The sequence below is a fragment of the Temnothorax nylanderi genome, unplaced genomic scaffold, assembly GCF_030848795.1.
Source record: "Temnothorax nylanderi isolate EJ_2023f unplaced genomic scaffold, tnyl_v1.0 TNYL_tig0012_pilon, whole genome shotgun sequence".
NCBI lineage: Eukaryota > Metazoa > Arthropoda > Insecta > Hymenoptera > Formicidae > Temnothorax > Temnothorax nylanderi.
In genome coordinates, this window is record NW_027249074.1 from 818,166 (window position 1) to 844,386 (window position 26,221).

A 26,221-nucleotide genomic window follows, 5' to 3' on the forward strand; every position below is an offset into this window, starting at 1 on the left:
TGGATGTGCATAGAGAATACGGAATGTATTGTCGGAATAAACATACGCGCATAGCTGGGTTAAAGTAACTTTTATTTACGATCAGTTTTTACTAGAGGCGCAATAAATCTCTTTATAATACACAGAAATAACGCAGGTCGACTTCACGCGCTTCGCTCTCTGGGTGTTTGGTGATAACCAAACCGGATTTCGCGATTAAGCGAACAAATCGCTTCGTCCGCGCACATTTATTTTTGAAATGGTAGGTAATTTATTCACTAAACGAGATCCGCGTACGTCGATCGAACATACGATTGTGTTACGTCGGGTATTGGAGCAACGGGGGAGTTATTATATGCGAAATAGTTATGGAAATACCATGCGCGGCAAACGTTATAATCCACTTTTGTAGCTATTGATTAATAGCCGTTCAATTAGCATTATCTTGTAGATTATTTTAACAATATGTGTTAATATTTCCTGAAACACAAACGAGCTAATTATAATTATCTCTATATTGAATGTCGTTCTATTTTTAAAACAATATACGGATTTTAGATCGTTAATCTTGTAAATAAGTATAATTTGAGGATTTCGCATAATTTACCCGGGTTATTTAGTGGTTGCTCCAAGTCTTGCCAATTATATCGCGTGTTATCGCCGAGTACGATTAACGGAACCGTTCTCGACACTTACTGTGCGCTTTGGTTACCACCTGTTGACAGGAATGCACAAGCCAAATGTCAAAATAGGTCGCATTCAGTTGAAAATTTGAATTTTGTTATAATTGAACTGTTTGCAGCGTTTGGGATTGTAAAAATCTGCAATCTGTTAATGTACTATTGAAAACTGCTCGCTGCTCGCTACAAAAGCAACGAATTTGAATATTTCAAGTAGTTCATTGAAAATTTGATTTATAACTTCAGCCAGGTTAATTGTCATGCGTAACGTTCGATATTTGTTTTCTCGACATGATTTGTAATATAATAACATGTTGGAATATCGAAAAGCTGGAATATCGATCTGCTGTTTCTCCTTTTCTTATTTTAAAATAAATCGGACATTTCTTTTTGCGCACCCCTGACCTACGGACTAAGTCTAAGGTAGTCTATAACACGAAAGAAGGACGAAGTTTTACTACCTCTACGTCGCTTTTTTTTTATATGATCTTGTTTTATGCAAGCGCAGCGTGCATCCGTGCACGTTGCCTGTTACATAAGATGTAGATAGACGTCGGAGCTAGTAAAACAAAGTGACCTAAGTAGCAGGGTCCTCAAATCGTTTCGCGCGACACGCATGCCGACACGAAGTGCCGTAAAACGCTCGATACGCATGAAATAAAAAATACGATCGCCCGATGTTTCTTACGTAAGCTCTTTAGCCGACCGACGGAATCGGATTGATTTGCTGACGAGGTATTTACGCACAACGCGGATTTGCTTTATCGTCGGCGCGAAAACGAGGTTTGAGAACGCCTGATCTAACAAACGCAACACCGATTACGATTATCATAGTAAGTACGACGAGTCTTTTTTTTTTTACAAGAGAGTCACTAGAATATCGGAGGAGAGAAAAAGACCGAGAGACGAAGGGGTGCGAGCGATCGTACAATACATCGTTTGGTATGAAAGTTTAACGAAGCGAGCGTTCGAAAGCTGCGGAAGAAAAATTATTCCGCGCGCGTAAAGGATTAAAGGAAAATTCTCTCTCGCGCGCGGCGTTCGCTCGGGGGAACTCGCCGCGGTGTATACGATTTCAATTGCAGATAGTAATGACTAGAATAAATGCAGCCCGGAAGTGGAGCGTCATCGATTCGCGGAGGCGCGACTCGGAGGAGCCCTCTCGGTGGATCAGCGAAATGCTACCGTCTATCCACTTCATTTATCTTGCGGCATGAATAAAGTTGCTAATCCGTACGCGGCTCACGCGTAACAAATAAAGATAACGAAAGAACAAAATGCAATAACGATACCTGGCGAAGAATGCCTTTACGGTACTCTCGAGCTGCACGAGTTTTTCCTCATTGGTTAAAAGAGGGAAGAAAAAGTTCAATTGTAAAAACAAATCCGAGCGATCCATTCCGTAAAATTAAAAAAATATTTTTTTGTTGTAAAAAATCTTAATGTCAGTACACGGATCCACGAGTGAAAGAATAATCTAAATCTGACTTAAATCTTTCTTTAAAATTCTTTTTAAAAGACTTGTCATTTATATTATTAATCAATTCTTAATTAAAGATTGAACCGTATTCTAGCCGAATTAATATAGAACACAAATAAACAATCTATTTAATGCACTACTTTGTGTCTATTATAAATGTATAGATAGGTACATTTACTTCAAATTAATTTTAAATGAAATCATTTCCGCCAGGAGCGATATTATCGCATCCGCTTCTACGGAACCGATACAAAATGAAGAGTAATTTAGCAACGCAGTTGCGAACTGCCAGTGGTGCAACTAGAAGGAGTGTGCAAAATTCTAAGTGCAAGGACTAAACGGTAGAATGTAAAATCGAATTTATCAACATCGATTAGCGACAATCGTATCTATAATCGTAATCTTTAATAAGGAAGTTATTAATAAGGAACTTATACTATTTGCGCTTTGGAGGAAGTGCATATATCTATACTCTATAGGTTTACTTGGGGCGGGGGGGAGGAGAGGGGAGTAATTAATCGCTCGAGTGCATTTAGTTACGCCACTGGCAACGGACGATTCTGAATTTCGGTGGTTCAAGCTCGAGGTAGAGACAAAGTGGAAGGATCGGAGTCGGGAGTGACGTTATTACGAGTTGTATAGTAATCTCTCTGCATCAGCGATCGTGTCTGCGATCTACGCCTGTTCCGAGCGACGCCTTCGTCCAGGACCGCCAGCGTAGTTCGCCGCCGCGAGTCCCATCAAGTGTTTCGCCGACTGAGAACCGCTGAAGCCACGACTGAGACCCAGATCCAATCCTCGTTTGGTGCTGCGGACGTGTCGATTGGACGCTTATCACATTACTATTTGAAACGACCATCTTAGAAAGGGCCTTGCACCAAGAAACACTCGTTCCTCGAGAAACGCATAAAAAGGCAATCGGGCCGCGTCGGCGTAACTATATAAAAGCCAGACATCTGATCCTATCGCGGCTCTTATATCAATTGATTGGAACGAAGTCTCTTCTATATACGAATGTGTGTCGATGTAAAAAAGGACACGTACAGTAAAAATCCATTATCGACATTTTTAAAATAAAGACCCTTCCTAAAAATGAGTGGTCCATTTATAACTGGTGGAATTAAAGACAAATAGGAGAGCCACTGCAGTACGGAAGAAATGCCAACGGAAAAATAATGTTCTGAATATAAAGCGCTCGAAGCATTTAGGGGATAAATTTCCTTTTGAAATGCTTTCTATTGTTCCAAAGTTTAATTTGAGATTCAACTTTTATGAATTAACTTTTTAATAAGCTTTCTTGGAAATCAATCGCACACTGAGAAAAAACATTGTTAATCCCAAAAAATATTTAGTCCGATACGAGCAACTAAACATGTTAGTTAACTAAACATTAGTTGAATTAATTCTTGATTTAAAAAATTTAAAGATTGACATATAATTGTTGAAGCAACTAAAATAAAATATCATAAAAGCCATATAAATACAATGGATAGGAATAATTATATATATATATATATATATATATATATATATATATATATATATATATATGAATAAAATTAATATTTCGGACATGCTGTACCAATTGATACATGTGCATAAATTATGCATTCTAACATTAAGATCATTGTAACGTTATCTTACTTTTCCAACTCAGGGCGGCTCATGATAGCGCGACTTATACGAGAGAGGAACTCTAGGAATTCGTCTCGATCTATGTCATCCTGCTGATCCCAATAATTTTCATGGCTGCATGCGTGGGGTAAAATTGGAATTGATCGATTACTTTAGTCGCGAAAATCGCGCGCAGCAATAAGCATCGCATGACGACACAAAGAACGCGCGTGGAAAATGTAATTTAACTGGGAACATGATCAAAACACGATCAAAACTTACAATCTCAGTAAAATCTATTTTGCTTTTACGAAAAAGAGACTCTGGAAGCTGAACTGAATGATACGCGAGCGATAAAAATATACGACTGACAAATATAATTCTGTGACGTATATAATTCAGGCGTTAATAGATACGTTTGCATGTAATTCGAAATTATCCTTCGCGATTGTCGGAAACGTCGTTCGGCGAGTCATTTCAGTTACCAGGAGTCCTTTCTATCGGTTGGCGTGTCGTCAAACGGGAACTAGGTTAAACTGTTCGACCAGATGCATATTTCTGCTTCTCATCCAATACTTTCATTTAATTGTAAATACGCGCTCGGAGCAATTGCGATTTGCATTGATTCTGTGAGTATATTTAAAAATTAATTTTAGGCAACGTAAATATTGTTGAATATAACTAATCCAAACAGTGACACGTAGCTAAAAGATTTACTGCTAGCGTTCATCAACTTTTCCATCAATCATGTTAAATCCATATTTTTATACAATATAGAAGTCTTTGAAAAAAGAAAAAAGAAAGGCAGAAAACTCGCGAGCATTCATATGTGACTCGATAAACGGGATTTATTAATTCAATATTTAATTTAATATTAGTATTTAATATTAATTTATTATTATTATTATTATATTCTAAGAGTATTATTATTATTATTATTATTATATATGCTCTATTATTAGAATACTCATAGATATATTTTTCTTCTTCTCTTTGATTTATCGTTCAGCTATAGCTGATCAACTTATCAACTTACAACTAATAAGATTTATATTACCTATGCGGTATTGCGTCGGTTGTGAGACTTGAAACTGCGACGACGACTACGAACGTCACCAGCGTGCATAAGACGGTCATCTTGGGCTGCATCTGAAGCAGATTAATCGTATAGTTATAATAATTGATTGTATAATTATAAATCGAGAGCTAATCATATAAGTATATAAATCGTGAATGATAATCTATGTCAAGTAGACGAGGTTCTTATCCAATTGTAAGATAATCTGGGCACGCGGTATAAAAATGAGAACACCGATCATGCTTTTATATAAATATGAACGTAGCTATTCGGATCTCGTCTGGAGATTTGAATTTCTGCATTACAGGAATAGCGCTCGGCATTCCAGGCAGTCACATTTAGCGTTAAATTCGACGATAAATGAGCTTAAGACGCGGGAATACAAAGCGACGTGTTCACACGCATTCCCTTTGTAATACGTAATCCTGCGATATTCCCCGTTCCACTGCTCTACTATCTCCATTATCGTTTAATGGCAATAATACGAAGATGTCGATGGATACGTTTCACCCATGCATATGGAGCGCGTCTGCGGGTTAAGGAGCAGCAAGTCTCTCGGGAGAGAAAGGTTCCTGATTGCGAACAACCTTACCGGTGCAACGGGTTGGACAAAATCTTGAAACACTCGCGCAATTTCATCTTCGTGGAAGTCTAATTTGACGGAGCAAAATTCAACCCAAGTACGAAACTTGCTCGAATACGCAACAATAATTGTGTTGGTTGGTGGAACGGTATATAAGGAAGATACTATTTTGGAAAAATACGTTCAGAGCTTTCAAAATTTACATTTGAAGCTTCAATTAGTTGGCAAGAATTGTATATTTCTAAATATTCTGTACGATAAGAAAAGAGAGAAAAAGAAAAAGAGAGAAGATAGAATAAAAAATAAGATAGGAAATATGTGGATTGGGAATACACAAGAAAACTTTAAATACATTTTATCAAGACAGTATGCTTGTGCCTGTTGGCTGCTCAGCTACCATTTGATTTGTTAGTTTAGGACAACTTCTTTTATAAATATGCAACGTGACTTTGCTGATCTCACATCGCCAGACACAAGTCGTAAGGATAAGAAAAAGCTGTATAAGAAAAACAATGTTTACTAAAAAGATGCTAATTCGCTCATATGTTTTCGAAGGCAAAATTCCCAGACACTTTCTTAAAATATTGTATGTATATCGCGTCGCGATAAACGCAGCGAGTGATCGTTGATTAAGCGACGGTTGATTTATCTACATTTATCGTATTTTAGTCGAGCAATGTGAATATTGTTCCCGAAACCACCGTGGGCGGTCAGTATCTTTTCACGTATCTCTCAAGACACGGAAAGTTCGTTGAATGAAACGCCGAGTAAGGTGGGAAGGAGGACGAGATCGCGACGGTGGTTGAAGGCGCGAAAGACGAAACAATGGCCTCTCCGGAATACGGAGAAAAGTTGACGCGTTCTCGACTAACAAACTATTCAACTCGCGACTCGCGACCCACGAAGAACGTCCCGCCGTCATCCGATGGTAATATGCAGGGTAGAGGCAGCTTTCTGCAGAGTTAATAGCGCACCCACATAACAGTAACGTTGCAATCGAGGATTTAGAATTAACGTATGGTCTCTAAATGGAACGATCTCTATTCCAATGACGCGGAATACCTACCTATAATAATATTCCACGCTCTATTAATAATGCCATCAAGAGATGCACTAGCAATGAGAACCTTAGACGAGATAATTAGGATGGAATTAAGATAAAAGCTAGCATTTAGTCTGGAAATAAAAAATAACGTAAGTAGATCGTTATTTTTAGTTTCGAGACTAAATAATATCGATGAGCAGATCTGCGCGATATACATCTTCAAATACGCTAAACGGAACGACGCGACATTTAGAAACTCTATCTGTATTCGAAGTTATTATTTTACCCCCTTTTATTCTCTTTACCTCTACGAATTTCGCTTATTTTTCTCTCGCTCCCTCTCTTTGGTATTTATTCAATCAGCATTTTATTGCGGTATAATCAGAACTCGCTTTGAATAGTGCCTTGTAGTATGGGTAGATAATTGGATTTGCCGTTCGCGAATAATTGATGGCTACAGACTGATATTCCATACCCACGTATTTATTTTCGCCCGTGAAAGACGACGCGTTTATGCTTTTGTGTTGTGGAACGTTATTTCTCTCTTTTACAGTGTACCAAATCCGAGTTACTATATTACACGTATAATCAACGCGCGAGAAATAGCTTTGCACTGTTTTGTTATTATAAACGCACAAAGCGTTTGTTAAAAATTTGATGAATATTCCTATTTATTAAATTCGTATCTTTCGTAAATTGTGTCCGTACACACATACACCATACACACACATATGGGGAACTAAAAGCACTACTCTTGTTAATCTGCATTATGGTTGATCGCAGACAAAATAAATCTTCATATTTCTCAAGTTATACGATTTCTCAAGTCATTCCTCCGCTCGTAATGTCCACTAAATGGATCATTTCCACACTTTAACTGCATACTTATAACATTGAAAGGAAACAGAAGACAGAAAGACGCACTGTACAGAGTTAACGTCCCGAGAACACTTAAAGTTTGCGTTTAATTTTCCCCGGTTGCCATTAATGCGGATTAGACGACTCTGGCGCCGTCGTCTTCGCTTTACTGTATACCCGGGAGAAGCCGCCGAGCTATAAATCTACGTAATTTCATCGAATTTATCGTCCCCGGCTTACTTAGGCGTAACCATGCGCCGAACGAGGTGGGTGAGACAAATCAAATCATATCTATCTAAAAAAGAACCCACGTGACAACGTAAGGGTATGCTAAGTATATCGTGCGGTTAATGTCGTTAGTTCCCGATGTAAAAATTCATTTTCCTAGAAAACACGTTTCCGATAATTGTTCCCGGTAGTGCCGTCGTAACCGCGAGGCGAATCTAATAACGCGATAATCGAGTTTCGATCCAGAAACTGTACTTGTGTCGATCGTTCAGTTTTGCGATCCCGTCGGTTTTTTCCTACCATCGTTCTTACGCGCTGAAGGGCTTTTATTTTTGTTTGTCTACGAAGCGAAGTGGTCGCACTTTGCCGAAAAATATTTGCCCACCATTAGGAATAATGCAAATCAATCTTATGATGTATAGATATCATAACATTATTTAGAAGATGTGTTTCTATACCAATTTGAAAAAAGTATTATCGATATTTCTTAGCTAAAATTCAGTCTGTCATTCTTTTCGTATTTCTTATTGATTTTTTTATTCGTATCAATATTGTTTGGTATTATTGCGTTTATGTCAAAATTAAAAACATCGGCGGTCTCATTACGATAGGATACAGAAGGCAAGAAAAACATTATTTCTGAAGTAACGAGGCGGTAACAGAAGAAAAAAAGAGTCAATTTCGATTCCGCGATACGCGACCGACTGCGCAATTGTAACACGATTCAGTCTTCTCACCTTTTAGTTTGTTCTTTTGCGTCCATTTCGTTATTAAATGCTCATTTCTCTGTAATGAAATATATGCCGCGATCGGCGCGAACGAACGAACGAGTTCTACACTTCGCTCTCGGCAATAACATTGCAGTATTATTCTATCCACTTCCTAAATCGATTCGATCGCGGCAGCGATCGTTTTAGTTCCCGAGCGATGTCGTCAACATCGATAGTTAACGATTCCTTCTTTATTACTCGTATAATATGCGTGATATCGTGGCGGATGACAAAATCCGCCCCCGGATGATGATAAAAGCAACGCATGATTAAATCCGAATGAACGATCGCTTATCACAAACGCTATTTCGAGCGATATTTACGGAATTTCGGGCGATATCGGGCAGTTTCGGTTGAGCACGTGAAAGTTAACGCGTATAGCTATTTCGGAACTTCATCTCGTATGATTAGGTTTATAAATAGAATAGTCTTTTGTAATACACACATCTGTCTTTTGTCGTTTAATTATCCTATATCTGCAAGTCGAATGTATTTTTACATTTTTCAGAATTATATGCAAATTATTTCTATTTACTTTATACAATTCATCATCGGTATTATAGAATACACTTTTAAGGAAAAAAAAGAAAATTTTTAATTGTTTATCATATCAAATATGAATTTGCGAAATCTATGACATTTCTTTCATACTATTCACTTAATTTCGCTTCAACAGTTCTATTTGACTTAAGGTTAAAACTATGGGAAAAGTCACGGCGTTAGGAATTTCGAGACGGAAACTTTCGCCGACGTACGTGTCAGTTACGTCTTTTTCATGAAAGGTTTCCATACGCGCGATAAAGTGGCAACTAATGCAACCGGTGAGGCCGATTCTGCAATACATTGTCCGTTGTCGCAACTTCGCCGACATTGTAGATGCATTTAATGCGCTCTGCAGTTATCGCGACGGTGTATCGTGCACGCGTGCATTTACCCTGTACTCGTATACTGGAATGCAAAAATAAAACAGACGCGATTTGCGAGACAATAGAATGACGCACAATAATGAAAACCCGTCGTCACCGACGGGCACGGTTAATCTTGCAAGAATTGAGCAAGAACATTATCGCGAGCCAATACGGCGCAGATTGCGCTGTTTGATCAGCTCGTGTGGAGTCCCTCTAATCAGAGTCTGGTCAACTTGCAGTTCTGGCAAAATTCTGCGAGAGAGAAAGAAATATACACCTCTGTAAAATTAACCGGACAACTTCAACGTCTCGAATTAACTAGACTATCAACGACCACCAATTAATAAAAATTTGATCTGATTAGAGGGATTCTAAGCTCGTGTTGAAGAATTATATTTTAGAGCGCGTTCCTCGACGTTAATTACTCTTAAATAGGATATCTCAGGGATAATTCCTTTTTTCTTCTTGTTTACACACGTAAAGCAACGTGATCCTGTAGAACTTTCATATTTCACTTTTACACGCTAAAAAGTTATGAAATTATTTTGTTATTCCAATATTCTTTATGTATACACTCGCGATGAATTATCAGACCAGAAAAATAGAGCCTAGTGTTGAGGAATTCTGTTTAACATCACTACAAACAAACACGATAATTCCCGGGGTAAGAGGAACATATACAGATAGGTTTCGAGCGAGTAAATATGGCTCTGCCGGCGACGAGCTCGATCGACAAATCGATTCAGAGTGGTCATATACTTTCCGATAGAGTAAAACGCAACCTACAGTAATGCTGGTGCATTATACCCTATTCCAATCGTATTAATATTTCGTAGTCATATTTCGTATTAATACTCCAATTTGTATTAATAACCTTATGCCATAAAAATAATTACGACGTAGTAATATAAATAAACGCGACTTAATGAACCAATCGTTGATGGCTCGTGACTGTATTAATAAGTGAATAATATTGCTCTATATATGTATACAATGCATATTAAGCACGCATTTAACATTTCTATCGTGCTCCGATATAATCATTGGCGCAAAACGAATAACCGTTGTATTTTAAAGATTCAAACCAATCCAACAAATATACGAATTAACCTAATAAAATTGTAATCAAATTAAATGCCTGCGCGTTGTTATTGTGTTGATTGTGCAGCCATATTGGCATTTCTCTCGTGGATGTAGGAGTCCAGTAACAGTAGCTGGATAACGAACCTCATTAGCATAACTGTTCTCGCGAAACAGCGATGAATGAACATACACAGTGTCTTATCACACATCCTTGGCTTTCATTGTACGATGATGAAGTTAATTTTTCAAAAAAGTCAGACATTTCTTTTCAATATATAAATTTTCTTAAAATTGACGTTAGATTCGGTTATTGAATCATTGGAATTGAAGAAATTCTTAGACCTTCTATACAAATCTGCGCGTTACCGCACGATAGGTGATGCATCGTGTGACACGTCATTCGTTCATTCGCGTACGTCACACCGGGAAAATTAAATTCTCGGCGCAAGTATTCGCAGATTATAAGAATGGACGGATGAGACCGGATGAGATGTGGACCTGCCTTTCTTCAGGCTCCTCCAATAACGAGTTTAGCGCGGTTTTACGAGCGGCTAGGCGGTCAATACACGACTACGCGAACGGGCAATGCGTTGGATGCCCTTATGAGAATATCTGTTTGATCGGAGACGTCATCTTGTGCGGCTGGAAAAAGCCGAGAGAAGCTTTTTGTAACGTCTTGATGTCTCATTCCAGCCTTTATAGCTTATCTCGATTTTATGGGATTATCTTCGTTAATGAGGTCTTGACTCTGGCATATATTTATATTTTCTTTTTCTCCTCGACGCTAATACGTGGAATTTAGAGGATACGTCGGATTTACGAGGTTAACGTCCGGATTTTCGGTAAACGTGAACTGTTTAAAAATTCATACCTCGTAACATGCGTTTAAGTTTGAGAGCCTTGGTACACACGAACACACGTTATCTCTTGCTCTTTGAGATTGACGGCCCGAGACCGCGAATTAGAATTCTGTGGACTTTTACTCGACGCTCTGTGATGTTCGGCATGTTATACGCAGTTGCGTTTCGGACGCACTAATGTGATAACGAGAATTTATCGCCGAGTTGCCCTAACCCTAACGCTTTAATAATAATCAGACGGTCCGCCAACGTGATATGTGTATATGATTTTATATGTGTCTGGCTAGCTAGGAGCTGAATAGGAGTCGGTACAGCTGTAGCAATTTTCGTAAATAATAGATCAGCTTCTACAAAAACCACCGTCTGAATTAATAAAATATTGATGTGGGGGAGTTATTTTATCTAGACCGACATAGACGCGTTATTTTCATCACTCTCACTCTTTTTCTGTATAATATAAGAATTTTCCAAGTCATTCCGACAAAAAGGTTCATGATTTCGCAAAAAGTTTCTTTATCTAAAGATATGTCCCGCACTCAGACATGAATCACCGTTTCCATTACTACTATATCTTCCGTTCGAATTAATGACCGCACATTTTTAATATCTAAAACCGCGCAATATTAGACCCGTTTCTAGCCTGTCAGAATTAAAAGTTATGAAGCAATTTATGTTACAGTTGAAATTAAAATCAATCATTATAAATGATTCATGTCATAAATAAATAATATAACATAATATTAAAATTTCGTTAATTTTTTAAGATTCTTTAAATAAAATGGATAGGAATAACATCTTTTTCGTAAAGTTGGTCGTGGGCAAATTATTTAATCCTAATCTTCGCTTAGAACACTCAATGGTTTCACTCTTCTCGAAAGTTTGTCAGACTTTAATGGAAAACTGAATAAAATAATTGAATAACATTGCAGTTGTAATTAAGAGCTGTACTGTATTTATCCCTTTCGTTCGTTTGTCCCTAAGATTCACAATACTGATTATATTCAGTGAGATTGTTACAAAGTACAATCCATCGATGACCATGTTAACGACAAAACATGTTGCCTTGAACTTTAAATTTTGACATATCTTATCTGTCAATAAGAAGACATTGCTAAACTTCGTAATTCGAGATATTGACATTTGACTTCTCATCGTTACGATATCCACGCGGAAGTAACTTCCTGTTCGATATACGATTTACGCGACGGTATATGAATTTTAAGAATGCTTGACTTCGTGCTCCACTTAGGGAGGCAAACTTAGGAAACACTTGACGATCCAGTGCACGTCCGACAACCAAGTACTGTTTTTCTTCTGAAGAATCGCAAATATTATTTTAAAAAATTTACGCAGCTAGCTCGGAGATCTCTTTTTGACCTTTTCGGTGCATGTCCCGTTATTTTCGATCTTTTATACGATATTTGCATTTGCGTTTGAAAGGATATTATTTTGAGAAAAAGTTAAAATGTGCGAGGTATATAGAGAGAACACTTGAATAAGTTACTCCGCTATTTTAAAAAGAGGGATTAAGGATTTTTGAAGAGTATAATATACTATTTTATACATTAAATATTTCAAGAAAGGGAGGAGAAGAAAAAGAGAGAGAGAGAGTGGCGACAAAAATTCTTCGAAGGATTATGGGATTAAAAAAAGATGTCGAACGTACTTGCTAACATGGGACCGTAATGCATTTTGCGCACACACGCGGGGGCGAAATTCCACAACGTACTGGAATTTCGACAACCCTTCGCTTTGCTAGTGTCGCGGGTGAAGCGCCTTTGTTTCGGAAAGGTCCTTTTTCGCTCGTCGCTCGTCATTGCTGCCATTGTTATCGTGGTTGTCTATCCGCAGTTTCGGTCGCTTTGAGAATTTCGCACGGCACGAACGATGAACATATCCGATACGGATTCGCTATAAAATTTTACCGCACGTACGAACTCAATAAAAAAATCATATAAAAGCGAAGACGAAACTTTCCAGACATTTTTCGACATTTTATTTAAAGCGCAACAGTAAAACGTTATTTTAAACTCGTTAAGCTAAAAAAGATGAATTACTGGCTTCTCTTTTAAATGGCCTCTTTTGAATATTACGTTTTATCTTAAAATACTCTGTAGGATTTGTTTTAATCACTTTCTAATTAGACATAAAATAACTCCACGACAGATATCAACAGAGGGAAGGTATTAACGAGATGGGCGCATGGCTTAATAGAACTCTCTCGGAATGATGTATCGGTCCCTTGACATTTATATATATTAGTCGTTGTTTGTACATGGCACTTGATCGAAATTCACTGCAGAGAACATCCATCGTGCGCAAATTAAATTAATTCATCATAAAAGTTAATCCAAGAAAACTTCTGCAGCTGATTAAACAGTCCTCGTTTTATAATGACGACGACTTTTAAGAGATCGACGTAAGAATTATGCCGCCTCAATGCTCAAGGCTAAAATTACCATTGGTGATGACTGAACTATAAAAAAATCATATATTTTCAATTATAATCGAATCGGTTAACATTTCGAACGACAAAGATGCCGAATATTTATTCTTTTATAATAAGTAATTAATTAAATACAAGCCTTAAATTATTCCTACTACGCATAAGATAAATTTGCTGCATAATGACCGAAGTGATAACGCTATTACGTCATGATAAAGCTAAAGCTTGCATGAGAAAATTACCATTCTCGCTGTAATCTTGTGGTGATCTAACTTTAAGCGCTCAAGGGATTTGGCATACTGAATACACATACAGCGCGCACAGCTGTTGTGCACCTAAAGCCGAGTATGGTGCGCGTATACCGTGATAGGTACACAATTTTACGGGTTTTATAACAAAATTGCGAGCTCTTGGACCCGCCCGTTGGATCGGTCCCGCCGGACTTGTTGGCGCTCTGTTAGATGTACTAACGACTTTTTAAGTAAATATAGGATTTATTTTAGGATCAGTATAGATTTGAAAATAAATAAATGTACAAAGAGTGCACTTTCGTCATGTAAATATATATACAGGAAACGAATACATTTTATACCGGAACAAATTGTTTTCGAAATCTTATTTTTTATGTTTACATTTATCATAAATATCATAATTTTATTTTATTTTTACCTGTTAAGTAAAGAGCAGCTTCTCAAAAATTAAGCAGTAATTGTATATATCTTTTTTTGCAAGCAACTATATCCGTATCACGTTTTTAATACATTATACATGAGATGGTGCACAGTCCTTGTATGAAAAATCCTATTGAAATCTTCTCACACACAGGAATGTAATAAAACTCACTTATTCGCTTCGCCGTTTTTGTCTAAAATATTGCTGCATCGTGTAGCTTAGTCGTGTAGCTTAGGAGATACTTTCCACGTTGATAACATCGCGTTTTAGCTTTTAATTAATTAATCTAGAATTATAAACTCACAGTTTGTGAAACGGTTGATAGTGTCACGGAACATGCTTTCCGCATATTCAATCGTACTTAATTATCCAATTTCCTTTCCGCGGCGTAACTACGATAACACGTAATTTCAAACACTTCCGGTAATCATTACCGCCAGTTGCATTATTATTTTATTAACACCAATAAACAAGACTCTATCTAAAGTTGTTTATCATACTTGAAGAGTGCTTTTTACTTAAAAAAACGATCTCACTTTTCGATGTCACGTGTTTGTGTATTAATTATGAAATGTGTCAAAAATTAAATACTTATCTTTCACATTTCTGCTTTGCAATAATAGAATAACTCGTTCATATTACCTATTTATTAACGATACTTTCGTGTCATTATGTTTTGCAAACAAGAAATATTAACAATTTTATCAAAGCAATTAATTCGTTTCTCTATATTTAATTGCAATTTCTATGTGCATCGATATATGGTCGGTTGTTTTTTTTTATGGAAATAAAATAGAGTAATGTTAAAATCAATGAATTTCTCGAGTATAGTTATCCGTATAGAAATAAACTAGATGCGCCTGTACCGCCATTTTTCACGATACGCGTAAGCCTCGGCTTTCACTGCTCCCGCTGCCGACCTCTATTATTAAGAGGCTGCCGTATCTTTTCGATCAAGAAGACAAACTGGCCTCCGTGTTTACTTTATGGAAACAATATCTCGATGATGTTTTTCTTGGGAGAGCGGCATTTCGGCAATTTCAATTCTCATGTTCGCCTTGTTCCCGAAAACTCTCGTCACACATTTCGATGCTTCACGGCATTACGTCATGTTACACGGAATATTCATTTTATGGGGATAATCTCATTTTACTTTCTAAGAAGAGATGGTCGCGGAATATAAATTTTTTCATTAACTGCAATGAAAAATTTTCAGATTTTAACTCGAAAATTAGTTACAGAGATATGAAAATATCACGGGCATATTTAATACATACAATTTAGAAGAGAAATTACGTTTAGAATAAAAAATCCATAAACAAAGGAAAAGTGCACCCTGGGTAACCCTGATAAACGACCAAGCACGACGATTGCGGGAGAAACGTCGCCGCCGTTAGATCGGTTATGTATCGTACGTTCTTACCCGGTGCTCGTACCGCTCGCGCTAATATTAAAAGCTACTACTTTTCAGTCCGCTGGAATTTCTACGATCTCGGTGCAATAAAAAAAGCGACCGAGTTTACCTATAAATCAATGATACTCCGCCCCAAGTGGCTCGCGCTCCAAACGCTTAGTTCCCGTGAGAATTTTCGTTGCGGCGGAAAGTCAGTTTGCCTGTATTTGACTGCAAAAATGATTAAAGAGGTCGGTTAAATGTAAATCGGAATAAAATCACGCGGAAAAAAACTAAAAATTGCGTCCCTCTTCTGAAAGTTTAATTATTATTAGATATAAAAATAAAGTGAACTTAAAAATAATATCCACATTTTTAAAAATTACTGTTATCATTATTACTTAATAAGTTTATGCATCTCTGATGCCATTTCATTTTACGTTTTCATTTACGGTTGATTCATGCAATAATTGATTATTGCCTTTTTTGTTGTATTCTATTTTATTAACAAATTCATTATAGTTTTCTTTATCCTCTAAAATCAAATAAAAATGTATTCAGCGATACAGAAAAAATAATTGTAATCAAAATCATATCCAAAACAGATATCGCCGTGAGCTTTTTATCGATTCTATACAATTCGTTGATAATATTTTCCCAAAGTTTCTCGTGTAAAGTACATCTCGTAATGCGGAAAAGCGCGGGGCGGAAAATTAAATTAACGTATTATGAAAATCAACGCGATACTCCACGACACTTATTTGCATGAGCGCGTTTAAAATTGCGTAAATTCTGGAACGAATATAAAATATACATCCTCTACCTGCGTATATGCACGGACACCGAGCGTTAATACTTTAAACAGTTTACCACAGCGAGAGATATATCATGTTCGTAGACGAGATATACCCTCTCTCGCGGCTTTCATATCGTTGAGCGTGAAAGTTAAAATGTGTTCCGGTGTACAGGTAGAACTCGCTACCATCAAGAGTCCATTCATACGAAACTCGCAGACGTATCATCGCAAAATGACATTACTCGCCACGTCCCGTCGAGCGTTTTGTGCGCAGAGCGCAATTTGCTTCCCGTCGCGTCGGGTTTATACAAATGCCGTTATTCCAAAAGAGCATCATCTCGTTTAAACCTAGGTTAAACCTAAGTTAATTACACTAGTCCCTATTCCTAGGAATAGGGACTAGTGTAATTATCTGCATCATTGTATAATTTATCGATCGTAAGCAGATTTAACAATCTTAAAGATTAAAGTTTCATTTATCATTTCTATTTTGGGTTATGTATTTTATTTCCTCGTTGTTACTGTTATTCACAGTTAAAATATTTAATGGTTTGTACTTTTAATAAGCTCGAGTAATAATTTTTAAATAAAACGAGAGAAACGTCGTATAATTTCGTTTTATCTCAAACCTCTCTCTCTCTCTTTCTCTCTCCCTCCTCTCTCGCTTTAAAACAACGTTATTATTAAAATTGCAAGTTATTAGGGTCGTGAGGAAGAATATTTCCTGTGAATCGTAAAAAGGTGTATCCTAATTTTATTTGTAGAAAGTAATTAATTGCGTCTATCTTTTTTATTTCTGGTTTAGATAAATGTCAGCAAAAGCGCGCTCAGACAACATTGCTTTTTTATCGCTAATCCTGGAGCCAATCCTTTCGCCCAACAATTTCCTGCCGGCGCGGCGTGGCGCCGTAACACTCCGAGTGCGCCGCTGACCATCGTCGTTAATCGTTTCGTAAATACAGCGAATACGTCTCTATCTAAAGTCAATCGTAAAATATTTACTCACATCGCCGCGCGCGAACCATTGTGCGTAAATATTTGACCATCGATTATATATATATAACAGCTACCGCAGCAAAATTTGGCTTTTTAAATTTCGTCTTCCCGATGGAAGGCTCAACACGTTTCTGACTATTTTATTGCTTTTGTTATTTTAGAATTTAGTCAACGGCCACATCATTTGCATTTCGATTTACGTGGAAAATTATAAGAAATGAGACAAAAAACAACTTTGATTTTATAAATAATTATTATAAATTAACATAACCGTATCTTGTTAATTTAAAGATAACATAGAAGCTAATTTAAAGATAACGTAGAAAGATTTTCCTCTCGTTCATAATTAATATCCAGATCTAAAAACAACTATTCATAAATTTTTTAGGTATATATTCCTGTATAGAAAATCTCACAAAATTTAGATTTTCCTCGTGACAAATAAAGGTTACAGAAATGCGAAAGTATGAAATGCGTTATTATTATAATTAATTAATTTGTCTCAAATGCCAAACTTTCAGAAAGCAAAATGTCACAATTTTTTGTCCTTTCTTTCATTACACTGACGAAATGACTTCCCGATTGGCGGAACATTAATGCTTTTTGTGGTATCGCAAAGTCGTAAAAAGTTTCAGTAAAGTTTCAGACGAAACCGTATAAAGGTGCATGCCAACAGGCTTTTACTACTTATACGGAAATATGCGTTCTCGTGTCGCGAATTTGTTTTACATTTGTAAAATTAAATTTCCAAATTATTTTGAGTAATTTTCTAAATTATTCGTCGGTAAATTACTTTTTAAGAAGCTTTTCAGCGACGTTTTTAAACTAATAATTATGCAATATATATGCAGTTCAAACTAATTAGTCGGTCTTATTAATCGATCGTGCCAATTGAAGAGGAAATTACGAGGATACGCATCGCGGAGTAACCCTGCTACGCATGTAATTTCGCGCTTCGCGATAATGTCCGGGGGCTGTAATTAGATATTAATCGATTGCAAATTATCATAATGCGCTCGCTGCGGTTTTGTGTTTTGTGTTTCGGAATACACGTCGATTTTTTTTTGTCTACTGGCAATAGCGTTGCGGAATCACGATTGGTTATTGCGGTGCAGGTGTCTCATTAGGTGCTTTATCTGTCAACAATTGATCCTTTTGTTGCTACGCGTGTTATGTGCCCTCTCGACCGCGATCGCGCTTCGCTATACGGGCGTGGAATGAACATTGGGTATGGTAACGATAGGTATTTTGCCGCAAAAACGCGCAGCGATATTCATCCAGGTAAAATTTTATTCGTTAATGCAAAGGTGCTTTAATATATCCCGTATCAATTTTGTAACAAGAATTTTCTCCATGAATTTAAAATCGCTTCTTTCTTTGAAAAATTTCGAGGAAGATCTTGGTAAAGATGTAATAATGACTTAAAAAGTCATTATAAATTTTCTCGTATTTCGCATCAAGGGACAATAAAATTTCTCAACGATGAAATTTTAGATTTCCTTGAAGGGGAGAAAATCCTTTTAATTTTCAAGAGCAAACAATGAGTTTTTATTATTTAATTATATCACAGTCCCTAAAAGCTCTTCGATGGATGGATTTGACAGGATATTCAGTATTTGATTAGAATGAGGCCTTCTCTTTCCGCACTGTCTCGTTTCACCTATTCGAGGAGCCCGAGAGCTTTTAAACAAATGTAATTTCGGCGGATTTATGAGGCCGACTTTGTGGAGTTTCATGCGAACCATTTTTACGGTATTTGTTTAACCTAAATCACTTCTTAGCGAAGTTTTTATCTTGGCTTTCATTTTGTCACCTGCGTATTATCCGATAATCTCACGGATAAGAGCAGTAATCGATGGATTCTTTTTTTTCTACATCCGCGAAATATATTTTTTTTATTCACGATAAGAGATTTTTCGAGGAAGCTATATTCCTTCATAAATTAACAGAAAGACAATGCAAAATCTTGTTTAATATTTAATTGATATATTTTCTTAATTTTTTTAATACGTATTAATCGGTATTTGAAACAATCTATATGACAATTTAATTATTCTGTGTGTTTTTATAAAATATTCCCCTTCATTTCTATGAAACTTTATGTAAAGCCTGAATTTCTTAAGAAATTTTGTGTTAATTTTTTCTCCACGTAATATCAAATAAAGTTGACTTAGTTTCAACTTCCAAAGTAATATAGTCGCGAATTATTCTGTTTATATATACAGAACGAACAGAGACTCTCCAAATATCCTCAATAATTTCTACGGTTGACAAACTGTACGGGAAGTTACTGCTGTACGACGTAACGTAGGGTCTTACTACTGTCTGTGAAAATACAGGGTCTTACTACTGGGAGACAAAGCGCGCTAAAATTTATTATTGGATAATATAACGAGCGCGGAGTTATTTCTCCAACTGTAAAGCCCCTTGCACAATGCCAGGCAACAGGCAATAGGAACAGGAAATAACCAAAAAATCGTTAATTACAACCTAAAAAATTCGAATGCTATGATTGGTTGGCAACAGGCAATAGGCACAGAATTTCCAACGTGACGGAAACTCTGTGTCTATTGCCTGTGTCACTGTTTATTCTGCATTTATACATGATTTCTGATTTCTATTCCCTGTTCCTATTGCCTGTTGCCTGGCATTGTGCAAGGGGCTTAAGGGTATGCGAGATTATGCGTGCAACTTATCATGCGATTTGAAGGATTGCTGTTGCTAACACTGCGTTGTTGCGGCAGAACTTTGTATCTTTAACCATTTTAGGAACTCTCTCTCTCTCTCTCTCTCTCTCTCTCTCTCTCTCTCTCTCTCTCTCTCTCTCTCTCTCTCTCTCTCTCTAAATCTTTGCACAATCATAAAACAAACTTGAAATTAAAAAGGGGATGATTCTATCATTCACTTATTTATTATTTCGTATTTTATATTTCTATATCTTTTAAAAAGAAAGATATGAATTCAGAAGCTACTTAACTTTTGGTTTATAATATCGAAACTATTGACACTTCAATATTTCCGTTACGGAAAACTTTACTCTTTCTCCAAAGTACACGACAAAAACTGCTGATAACACTTGCGGGACGTTTCTTGAAACGCCGAGAAGATAATCATGCGAATAAGGGAAAAATTGATAGAGTTAGAAATGAGCACGTACCTTGACGCTGATGGAGGTCGGGTAGCTGACAAAAGCGGGCCTGCCGAATATCTGCGGAGATGGTGGTGTGTCGTCCAGCGACGGTTGATACGGCTCTGCGAAGGCGAACCGTCCGCCGCGCGTTTATATAAGCCCGCGCGACTTTGCGACTCTCGCACCCCCTCACACCCCATCGCACGTCCCCCACCCCCGGGACGGTTGGTTCCCACCCCGTCGTCGATTCACCGCCAAAGCATTCTCGTCCAATCAAACGTACCCGTGTACCTCGGTCACGGCGTTCCCTCCTGCTTCTGTCCCCGGCGACGACGACGCGGCCACCCACGTTCCCGTGCGAACTCGAATCTCGCCGCGAAGTGCCGACGACGAGGCTCGCTGGGATTTCTGGGTACGGGTGTATTCCACAGGTGCTTGCCCCTGAAAACTTCCGCGCGAGGAGTCGGTCCCTTGATAGATTATCTGACTGGCGGCGATTCGCGTCGCCGGGAAAGCGCCGATGGAGCGTCAAATGGATCCCATTGTGCGACGAGGAGGCGATCGATTTTTTTTTTCGCACGTGGCATTATGGGCGCTGAAAAAAAAGTATCTTCTGTACTCGATATCTTTTGCTTACAGAAAAAAAGTCGCGACATAATGCATAATTTATCATTATTCTCCAGATCCAAGCTCTGACGTGATATTTTTTAGTAATCGCTTTTAGAATTCAGTAAATGCTTTTAGAATTAATTGTCGTTTGGGAGAGATTTGCTCTCCAAATAACTTTCAGTGTCAGATGTGGAGAGTTATCTCACCGTACTCGATACCGGATTGTATTCCTATCTCGCGGAATACAACCCGGAATCAACTACGGTTGGCGGAGACTCGTACTTTCATCTACGGGAGAACGGTTAAACCGCGATTTCGAATTTCAATCATTACCTTCGGGGATCTCTAAGTAATATTAGTTTTTGGGGTCGCTTTAGAAACGGGATACCGGAAATGCAAACCGGTCGAAATGCAAGCCACGTACCGTTCCTCTTCTGATCCGCTCGCGTCGGCTATCTCGCATCGCAGATCTCGACCGGCCACGGTAAAATATGCCCGACTTATGCATGTAACTTGTTGCAGCACGCAACGTGCACCGAGCAATCTGATACATCGGCGATCATTGAAGGTAGCGAATTGCGTCACTAGCGCTAGCCCTTTCGAAATCATTCCGAATCATTTAGCAGGCACATTACGCATTCGTATAAGAAAATGGCGGTAAAATTAGGCGAGTCACTAGACAAACGTTTCGCGGAGGAGACGAACGCGAAGGAGGGAAAAAAAGGAGGGAATGAAAGCAGGTTAAGAGAAAAATATCGAGTCACTGGTCGTTAGTCACGTTCGCGCCATCAATTTTCGATATAAAGCTCGAGCCATTCTATTCCTACGTCCGACTGATACTGACGCACGTATTCGAATCGGAAACAAAACTTCAACAAGACTTCAAACAAGACTTCATATCAATCTACCGAGCCCAGCTGAGTGCGTTATACATTTTAATTCGCGACGGATCTTTAAATATGATACACGATGAATATTTTCTGCGATTACGGAACGTCGAGTTAATCATTTATTACGAGATAAGCGATTTGTATTAATAACTATAATATGTGGTTTCGATCTTGTCTTTCATTTGCATACTGATCACTATAACGATATATTCAATTTCATTTGCACACTGATGATCTCGGTAATATATTCAATTTCCCTGCCGCCGTCACATGATCGATTTAAACCCGCGACTTCCCTCTAAAAAAAAATTACCACGGCATGCAATTCGTGGTATCGATTACCGTGGCTGTTTGTGCAGTAAAACCTGCGGAGGATCGGTGTATACACAGATACAATCGGTTTCTCGTCACCACGCCTGAAATCCACGAAGAAATATCCAATTTGCTACGAATGCAACGAGTACTGTTTGTTCCCCTTGAGATGCGAGTGGGTCAGGTTGCCATTCTTGTATTGTATATATGCGCTAACGTGGACAATCTCTCTATATAAATATTTCATTGAAAAGAGCGGCGAATTCCTTACCATTGTGAAATAGAAGGCTTTGTACTTTCACCGACAAACTTATTCTCAAATTGTTCTTAAAAATGGCAGAAGTATTACATTTACATATATAAATGTAATTGAATATTTATATTACTTAAGCTTGTTAAATAATAATAAATTTATACAGCTTGCATGTAGATGTTTAATTTTTTCGATGTTACAAATCATTTCTCGCTATCAATATTATAAATTATTTTTCACTATCGGACAAAGTCAGATTTAAATGTTTCTAACTTTTAATTAACGTACTTTTGATAATCATGAGCATTTTAAGAAGACAATTATGTAGGTATATATTCCACATATATAAATTCCGCATGTTTCGTGTACAAAGATAAGAAATATTTCGTACGTGCTCAAAGAGCAAAAATACATGTCAGGGGTCGTCGTACACCCCCTGATGGTAAGGAGCATGGTTAAAAATAATGATATCTTCCCTCGCTTTTTTTATCCCTTGCATTCCTGCGTCTCTCATCTTTCTTTTCTTCTTCTTCGTGGAGTTCTCTCGCTATCTATCTCACCCGGGTATCCTCGAACCCGAGGAGCACCCTCGACTTTCCCTTTCCCTTCGTCATATCAAGAATTGCCGTTATTACCGTTTAACGCGCGGCCCCTTTTCAGGGCGCCGCCTTACGCCATTGTCGCCATGCAAATTATGCGATAGCCCATTTTAATAATGCCCGCGAAACAGCGTTGGCGAGCACTCGAAACAAATAGCCATCGAGGACATAACGTGGATATAAGCAAGTAGATGAAATACCAGTGTGATGTATTTTTTGATATACGGCAATGTGTGCTCTGGTACTGCGTCACAATTCGGTGCTTCCGCCGACGCGACACATGTCGAAAATTCGTAAGCTGAATGAATTAACCCTAGAACATCACACTCTGTATTTAGTACATCTACCTATTGAGTGTAGCCATACGTCTATACTAAACGGCAGATGAGGCTGCGCAGCATGGGGAAACGTAGAGAGAGAACAAAAGTTTATTTACCTTATCACTTCAATTCCCTAACTTTTACTATATTGTAGAAACAGCGCGCATTTTTAAAACAAACATGGGTGTGCTACACCCAGTGTGGTGTTCTAGGGTTAAAAGGCAAGTCAATCGGATGTTTCATTCAATTTGATTATGATAATAAATTAATCGATTATTAGACATGAAATATACGTAACATTATCTGCTATGTTGAAAACTTATGTCCTTTATTAGTATGTCACCACGAGATTTTGATTTCTCTTTTATGTAAAATAAAGCAAGAGGATATATTTCATCATCAATATTTTTGCGCGTTAAATTGTTTTTTAAATATAGATATGTTCATTATAAAATGTCTCTATATTATAATAAACAATAAACTCTCGCTATTAATTTTATTGTGCACCGTTTTAGCATTATAATATTATTATTTATTTATATTTTATTTTGAATTATACTTATAAATGTGTGTCGAAATATAACCATAGTAGAATTTACAGAAAATTTAGGAAGCGTTAAAAAGATTATATTTACGTAACTTCACTTATTAATTAGTCATTTAAGACATACATCGATAATTGATCAATTATATAACATTTATTTAATGTAACAAGCAGGTAATTAAGAAGCTCAAGCTTTGTTCGTGATAATCCTCTTTTAAGTGACAATATTATAATACTATGATGTAACATTATGCAAGAATGCGAAAAGAATGTAGGTATGTAAAGAAAATGACTTAACTAGAATAATTAGCGAAAGACATTATATAGTATCTGTTCTACATATCATCATTTACACATTTATGCATTGATATCTTTGCATCACGTTCGAATAATTTTAAATAAATTACGGCAATTATTTATAGTTTTACATAGCGAATATAACATATACAGAGAATGGCGAATAACCATGCAGTAAGCCACATTATAAATTCTTATTAATGATATATGATGTATATAGGTACTACTTTAAATTAATTTCCCTTGCGATTGATTCTTGAATATTCGCCAGAAGATATGGGAAAATTTTGCATGGTAACGAGATATTCACCACCTGTGAACTCTCGAAAGCTAAAATCGGAATTTAAATGTATGGTATATTGAAGGGAAAAGGGTGATTTGCAACCACCGGGTTATTAACAAGATCTCCTGCTGCAAATTCGTTTAATCGGCAAAAACCAACGCCTCGTTTCGCTATCCGACGAATCGTCGGTCGATTTATCGGTTATTAACTTATTCCTTGTCAACGTCGCCGTAAAACGTAGAATCTATGACGGTTCCGTTTAAGCATCCGAAAAAAATACAGATTATCGAAAAACCGGTCTGAGATTCTTAGCTAACGGCATTGTTATACGTAACTTATTTAATTACGTAACATTATTCTTGATTAGACGCGCTAATAATAGCAAGGATAAAATTGACTCGTCCTCGTGCGACGTCGATGAGACGAACGAGTTATTCTAACTGGGAAATGTCGCTCGCAGAATAAATAGTTCCATCATTGCGCGATCGGTTTGAAACCACGATAGAGTAAACACGAACGAGAAATGCGTGCGGGTGGTAGGCGTAATGGAACGCATTACTCTGTGACTCCGAATGTAACATAAGTAATATGCACTGCTTAGGACAGATCGTAATTGCGCACGGGAAAATGCGGTTAGACTAGAGAAGAAAATACAGACCGCAAATACAGAATTACTGTCTCTGATAACTTTGTGGAATATCGATAAATTATATGGATACTAAAATAAATTATATATAAAATTAACGATTCATGGAATTAGATTTTATAGATAAGTAAAATACGTCGCGCAGTAAAAGTATTAACTCTAAAATTAATATTCTTTCAAAATCTTGTTATACTAAAAAGCCAATATACTTGTAACATACGATTCAAATGTGTTTGATGGAATTCGTATCTTTTTTATATTTTCTCACTTATCATCTCATATTTTTTTAGATTTTTTTCCCCTCATATTTTGAAAAATTCATATATCACACAGAATTTTCATATTTCCTAATATTACCACTATACTGCTTATTCATCATAAGTCTGAAAATAACGTAAGTATACGATATGCAAAACGGAGCTACTGCGTAAAAAATTTTAGAACAGAGGAGGTTACCGTAAAAATAAATTTATTTCGTGTATTCCATTCTTAAAAATAAAGCTACCATAACACGAAAATATGAGACGTGGCTTTTCTAAATTCAAGAGGAACGGTCATTCTTCTCTGCAAACCCCGTTCTGAACTCGTACTACGGGCGGAAATGCAAAAATCGTGGCGCACAAGCGATTTCAATCTCTTCGATCTCGCGCGGCACGTCATCATTGACGATTACATTGGTAAAATAAAACTGCAATTTGCCTTTCAGCGTGCCGGCGGCGATGCAATTGCGATTTGTACGCGAATCACACAGCTCGATGAGCATTCCATACAGATCTATTGCGGAAAGGCAGGTTGTTGAAGAACGTTACGCATATTGTAGCATTAGAGTCCGGTTTTATTTGATATATTTTCCGGCTAGTTTCCGAAGC

General features: G+C 37.3%; 2 protein-coding genes across 2 annotated transcripts in view; both read right to left on the reverse strand.

The window, feature by feature from the left end:
• Nucleotides 1-26,221, reverse strand: part of Bcs1 (Bcs1 chaperone) — a 216,861-nt gene that overhangs the window by 44,635 nt on the left and 146,005 nt on the right. The gene's annotated exons all lie outside the window — the stretch shown is intronic.
• Dh31 (diuretic hormone class 2) lies at nt 54-20,799 on the reverse strand. The gene is given in 5 exon segments (XM_071697430.1): nt 54-2,947; nt 3,784-3,888; nt 4,811-4,902; nt 20,627-20,691; nt 20,694-20,799. Coding segments are annotated over 5 exon segments (501 nt in total). The 3' UTR covers nt 54-2,814.